The sequence below is a fragment of the Sphaeroforma arctica genome, assembly GCF_001186125.1.
Source record: "Sphaeroforma arctica JP610 unplaced genomic scaffold supercont1.505, whole genome shotgun sequence".
Lineage (NCBI taxonomy): Eukaryota > Ichthyosporea > Ichthyophonida > Sphaeroforma > Sphaeroforma arctica.
The window spans coordinates 10848-17467 of NW_014040053.1; the positions used below are offsets into that span (position 1 = coordinate 10848).

General features: G+C 48.2%; 4 protein-coding genes across 4 annotated transcripts; all 4 read left to right on the forward strand.

Annotated features, from left to right (window-relative positions):
- Positions 1 to 376: 376 nt before the first annotated feature.
- On the forward strand, positions 377 to 1466 carry SARC_06810 (hypothetical protein). Its single transcript, XM_014299255.1, has one exon. It carries the CDS (start codon positions 528 to 530, stop codon positions 1032 to 1034), a length of 507 nt encoding a protein of 168 aa, XP_014154730.1. The 5' UTR covers positions 377 to 527; the 3' UTR covers positions 1035 to 1466.
- A 719-nt stretch (positions 1467 to 2185) lies between these two features.
- Positions 2186 to 2929, forward strand: SARC_06811 (hypothetical protein; the record flags this gene model as incomplete). Its single annotated transcript, XM_014299256.1, has 1 exon — positions 2186 to 2929. The coding sequence occupies one exon, from the start codon at positions 2186 to 2188 to the stop codon at positions 2927 to 2929; it is 744 nt and encodes a 247-aa protein (XP_014154731.1).
- Positions 2930 to 3691, forward strand: SARC_06812 (hypothetical protein; the record flags this gene model as incomplete). Its single annotated transcript, XM_014299257.1, has 1 exon — positions 2930 to 3691. One exon carries the CDS (start codon positions 2930 to 2932, stop codon positions 3689 to 3691), a length of 762 nt encoding a protein of 253 aa, XP_014154732.1.
- Positions 3692 to 3791: 100 nt separating this feature from the next.
- SARC_06813 (hypothetical protein) lies at positions 3792 to 4139 on the forward strand (the record flags this gene model as incomplete). The annotated part of the gene is made up of 2 exons (XM_014299258.1): positions 3792 to 3821; positions 3843 to 4139. 2 exons carry the CDS (start codon positions 3792 to 3794, stop codon positions 4137 to 4139), a joined length of 327 nt encoding a protein of 108 aa, XP_014154733.1.
- Positions 4140 to 6620: the final 2481 nt, after the last annotated feature.

A 6620-nucleotide genomic window follows, 5' to 3' on the forward strand; every position in this document is an offset into this window, starting at 1 on the left:
TTAGTTGTGTACAATGTAACAATCGCCAAGTTTCAAAGTAAGTTTCTATGATTCCATGGGATCAATACAAAGATCCTTTCGGACGCCTGTGGTGGTCCTTTAAGTCATAAGCTTTCTGCCGTACGATACTTTTATAAGTCCTTCATCCATACTCTGTGTAGTCAGGAGGTCCCTGGACAGGGTTTATTTGGGGATTAGGGTTTATTTAGTATTAGGGTTTATTTAGTATTTGGGTTTTAGAGACTATATTTTGAAACTGCGTTTATCCGTTCAGAGTAAATCTGAGTAGGAAAACACATGATCAAAATATAGTGTCAGGAATAGTTCAATAAATGAACAATGCCTCCCCCTGTACGAGGGGAGTACGTTGATATACAGTTATCTTTACGATTTACTACATTTTTAACTTACTTATAGGTTGGGCATTATTGAACATATCCTGAAGAGGAATAGATACTAGCGGGGGCCCATAGGACCCAGAGCAATAAAGTGAAATAAAAATTTTTAGTAGAAAAGGGGGGAAAGAGATGACTCAAACATTGACATCGACCACGGAAATGGTGTCCCAAGGAATAGAATTGCGAAGAGGAGACGGTACAGACAGTGGTTTCGTAAGCAGTGACACTAGTGACAGTATGCCAGCACTGTTAACAAACGAAAGCAGTGCATCAGAACCAGAAGAAGATAGGAGGACTCAGGAAATTGAGAGAAACACAAGACGAATGGGACTACATAACCGTAGACAGATGTTATACAATCGCAGTCATCACGCCCGATTGAATGCTAGGGTGATGTCACCAGAAAGCAAAAAGAGGAAGTCTGAAAGAAAGGTTTCACTGGAAACGACACCCAGAACTAATAGAATTAGGAGACAGGAAGTGTTGGGCCAAGATCAACAAAGACCAACACCAACATCGACATGGACACTTAGGGCAATTCCATCGTATCAATTTGGTTATACACCGGATTGGACGGCGATACATCCGCAGGACGTACACAGCGACAAAAGAAGAGTGCAGAAAATGTTTAGGTAGGTGTCTTCAGTTGAAAACAGCACCCAGTTGGGAAGCAATAGGAACATCGACAAGTTACGTAAAGAGGATGCACGCACTAGTGTGACAGTGAAGGTTGTTTTTAGTGTTGCCTACGTAGACCTGTATATAGAAAGTGCAGTCTAAACATGTTAAGTGGAAACGAGGAGTTAGAAGTAAGGTCATTAGGTAAGGCATGAGAGGTTAAGGGACACAAGAAGAACAAATAGGGCACTGCATACACACAACCACACAGCACATGATACAGGAAGTCAACATAGCAAAAGGATTTTGAGCACACGCTACGGCAACAGAACTAGATAGATAGAAGAGAACAGGGTCAAGTACACCAGAGATAAAGTCTTATGACACACACTACACACTATACAGAATATTAGATGCTAGCGCATCGACGGTTGCACATGCGCATGAAAGGTTCATAGAGTTTACAGACGCACACGTTATAACATAAGTGCGTGTAGGAGTAATGCCGACACAGGAGAAGTAAAACAGTGAGTAAGATATGTGTTAGTGAGAGTGAAAATGTTTTTGGTGTAGTGACATTGTGTGCGGTCGTGTAGGAGTATTGCCGACACAGGAGAAGTAAAACAGTGAGTAAGATATGTGTTAGTGAGAGTGAAAATGTTTTTGGTGTAGTGACATTGTGTGCGGTGAACACCCAGAGATTCTGAGGAGATTACGAGTCTTGCGTGTGAGAAGCGAACGAGGGTTCGTCAAACGGGGTAGAAGCGCAGTCTACCACCGTAATTGCGAAAAGGCTAGAGATGCGTAAGGGGTCCCGGGGTTTAAGAGAGTAAAAGCAGGCGCAGTAGTGAGATGGAGTAGTCATGGAGAGAATACGGAGCCACATCAAGGGAGTAAGCGCACGTAAGTCGTGAGTCCGGGGCATCTACAAGAATGAATAGTACTTGTTACGATAATGGGGGCAGACAAGGAGCAAGAACGATCAAGACGAACAACATCGAAGTAATAAGGCCGCGATACAAGAATATATCACATGAATGAGATTGGTTGTGTGATCACACAACTTAGAAGATGGGATCATGGGGACGTCGAGTATTTAAGACAGAGGAATAAGTCCCCCAACAGCACATTGTTTATCGCGAACATAAAACAATAAGCTACGATTGAGTATGGCCAACACACGACAAAGCCGTCGACAGCAGCAGCTCTCCCCGGAGCAGCGTGAATGCGAGGAGATCCATCAGCGCGAATGTACAGGACGTCCGAACAACCTTAACGAGGAACACCAGACTAATCAGTCGGTACTTCAACGTACATTGATGGCACAACAGAATCGTACTGAGAGAATTGCTACACCTAGTGATGTAGACTTTACGGAACAAGGGTTGGGGACCCCCGAGGCAATGGGAGCCGCACGTTTGGCAACACATAACCATCTGCAGGCTACGGCGACAGTGAGAGAGGGTGTAAACAACACAACGGACAGACGTCATCGTAATCGCCCCAGAGGAACGAGACAGAGCCGAGATCGAGAGAACGACACTCCAGAACAGCTGACGAGACTCCTCCGCCGTCAACAATCGTTGTTAGAGAAGTATAACCGACGTCTACAGCGCCTACGACGATCTACCACACCTCAGACATCCGACAACTTAGAGTTTCGCATCCGAGGGGCAGACAGGTCGCGACGGGGATTAGGTTATACATCGTCGGACCAGGAGGGAAGTGAGGCGCCGCATAACGAAGTATCGCTACATGACTTTGTACAAGAACAACACCGGGCTCAGAAGAACCCTCATGGTAGAGAAGCATTGGACAACCGTCGCGATAACATGGAGACATCGTTGCACACACGACGACAAGGCTGCCAATTCAAGCAAGAGGCGCTCAGCGACATGCTACCGGCACAATGAATGCTTGAACGTACCCCGTCGAGTCAAGCGGTATCGGCAGATAAGCGTAGAAGACTCGACCAGCAGTATACACCCCCAACACCGGAAAGTATAGCAGCCGATCGTCAGGCTTTACACGCACGAATGCTTAAACTATCGGAAGAACTATGTAGTGCGGTAGAGGCTAAAAACTTACCACGTGCAGAGGCACTACGAGGCGTGCTCGAGACACTACGGGCAACACATGATTCTCATCCAACGAACAAACAGGAGCCACGAGAACCTCGTAGCTGGCCTGAATGGCCTTCTAACCGATACAACCTTAGCAACATCATGGAGCGCGATACAAAAGGGGCTTTGCGAGAGACCCTTAAGAACGCGCAGATATCGGAGTTGGATGAAGCGTGCAGTCTTCGTTGGTTCTACAAAGTGTTGAGTCATTTAAAAGCTGAACAATCCACACTTGATTACTTTAAATCCAATCATCAACGTCTAGTGGCGTGGACTCTCGAGTTGCAGATTACGCAAATTTGTTCACATGAGACTCAGGCGACGGTCGACCCGACCTTTCGTAGGTTAGCGAAGGGACATCTCAAGCTCAGCAACGTCCCAGTAATGGAACAGATGACTTATCTAATGGAGAACCACCGTCGAGCACATGAGCGTTGTCAAACAGATGCCAAGTTCAAGCAGAACTTACTGAACCATTGCATCGTTCAACTCTTGGAGGATACTCTTGGCTCGCGTACAAATGAGCGGACCTTGCAGTTGCACCCTAAATAGCAACTGATGGAAACCCACGAGTTACTACAGCTACTGAGCCCGGATATCCAAGAGGCACAGATACGTTCCACAAATCGTCTAACGAATCGTCGTGGTCACAATGGGGACACAGGCAGAAATGAGGAGACAGGTCGACTCAGCACCCATATAGGTCAACGTCAACACCAACAATGGCAACAACGGCCAACAGCGACGGCTACAGCAACCACGTGTAACGGCTGCCGGGCGCAAGGACCTTCAGGCCTCCGGCACATACCACGGTGCCACCGCTACAGGGCGGGTGCAGGACAATAGATCGCGATCGTCACATACCAATTTTCACAGCAGAGACATGCAGTCGTCGCAACGTACAACGCTACCGCAAGGGCAAGAACGCCACCAGTCGCAGTTTTCCAACAGGCAGCCAACGACAAACACGTCCATACCACAGGATAAAGTGGTCACATAAGAGGACGTCCCCAGTAACGACACCCAGTCTGCCACAGAGATACATATACATTCGATCTTGACGGAGGAAGCTGGACAAGGTGACAATTCCTATCCGACTACACCACAGTCGTCATGGACCCCGTACCCGGAGCAACTCTGAGACGTCAGGGTGACTGACGATGATGTAGCACTTACGCTGACACAGATATGGCAGGCAGCAATGGCGACCCAAGACCCCACTGCTGTCTTCCGATAACCTTGTCTACATCCAACTGCAAGTGAATGGACGTACATTCCGTGCGTTGGTGGACACCGGTGCCAACCGTAGCTGCATTACTCGGTCATCCACAGACCTTTGAGGACGACCAATTACACCAGTACCAACCGGTTCGTTCACATACTTAGCAAACGAGGCAGCCCGTACTCCTCGGCTGGGAACAACAGAGGTACTGCTGATACGTTGTGGTTCCGAGATTATCAACGGGTCGTTTGAACTGAGGAATCTATCCGACGCCTTTTATATCATACTTGGGCTCGATATGATGCCTAACCTAGGATTATACCGAGGAGGGATACAATCACCACTGACGCCTATCGACCCAACAGATCTCGACGACTTTCTCAAGCCAGTGGCTCGCCGCCAGGCCCCCGACATTACCGAACCAGACGGAGTGCGGGCACGACTTGCCACAGTTTTAGAAACGAACGCCGCTATTGAGGACAATGCACGTTGTCACTTAGAGGGGAGTGAGTTGGCGATACCAGTAACCCGCGAGCAAGCAATGAGCATGAGAAGGTCAACACGCAATTTCGTATCCGATCGATGGCTTCCGTACGTCGACGAACAAGTACAGAAATGGTTAAAAGACTTGGTGATCACGAAGCGTACGACACCGACGACGGTTAATCTTCCACTTCTAGCGGTTCCGACATTCGACAGTGAGGGCAGCGTTAAGAAGGTACGCGTCTGCCTAGATATGCGAGCGGTCAACGCACTGATACCAGGAGACCAGTTCTTGATACCGAAAGTGAATGAGATCATTTCTAGATTAAAGAGCAGGAATTACTATACTATACTCGACATATCGGCAGCATATCATAGACTCCCGATACATCCGGACTCTAGATATCTGCTCAGCTTCACACACGACAGTTACCAGTACTCGTTCACATCGGCACCATTCGGTTTACACGTGCTGACACAGCAATTTCAACGAACATTTAGTACGATACTCGATGGTTTGCCAGTCCACCACTACATCGACGACATAGTAATAGCCAGCGACGATTACGAGGAACACGTGGCTACATTGAAGGAGGTGATCAAGAGACTGACATACCATAGCTTCAAACTGAATCCGGCCAAGTCTCATTTCGCAATTGCGGAAGTTATGATACTGGGCAAGAAAGTCTCGGCGAAGGGGATTGATGTCGACTTTGAGAAACAGGCCAAACTTCTGGACTGGCCAACACCTCAGCGGTACAAGGACATTGCCTCAGCGTTGGGCCTGGATAATTGCTTGCACGAGCACCTACCCAATTTGGCACACGTGGTGGCGCCACTACGTGAATTCTGTAAGCTCAAACCAAACGAACTGATAGGGAACAGGTGGGAGCGACGGCATGCGGACGCTTGGCAAGCGATGAAGGATGCGATAGTGAACGCAGTAGCATTACACTTCCCGGTAGATATCGTCCCACTCAACCTCGAGACTGCCGCTAGTGACTACGGACTAGGGGGAGCGCTATTTCAGTGGGTGGAGAGCAAGAAACACTACCTCGTGTTCTTCAGTAAGACCCTCAATCACGCTCAGTAGAACTATGCAACGCCGATGAAGGAACTCCTGGCGTTCGTTTATGGTTTGACACACTTCCACGACTACCTCGACGGACAACACTTCGCGGTGTTTACGGATCACAAGGCTTTAGTATAAATGAACACCCAACTGAAGCTTAACCCTATGTTACAGCGTTGGCATCATATCATAGCGCCTTGTAATTTTACTATTTCGCATATACCGGGGGAGAAGAACGTACTGCCGGACATGCTCAGTCGGATACATGAAGGAACGGCGGAGACAGATGTACCAGAGGTGCTGTATGCAGACTGCTGGCAACTATTTCCCAGTTATTATGAACAGGCTCAACGTATCTTTGGCCATGACAATATAGACGTATTCGCAGCACCTCACAACGCTCAGCTGCTCAGGTTTTGTACTAAGAATGACTGCAATGGGGCGCTTGACCATGACTGGGCGCTGGTCGATGGATGGATGAACCCGCCATGGAAACTGATACGCCGCATGCTACGGAAGATCAAAACAGATTGAGCCACGGCAACGGTATGCCTACCTTGGACCCCTCGAGCACCATGATTGGACCTCTTCAAATCATTTCAGCAAGCCGAGCCCGTGGTAGTACTCCGAACCCCGCATACATTTCTAAAATATGCGAAGTATGCTTGCGGGAAGACTCCATGGGGCCATACGGTGGTGGCACG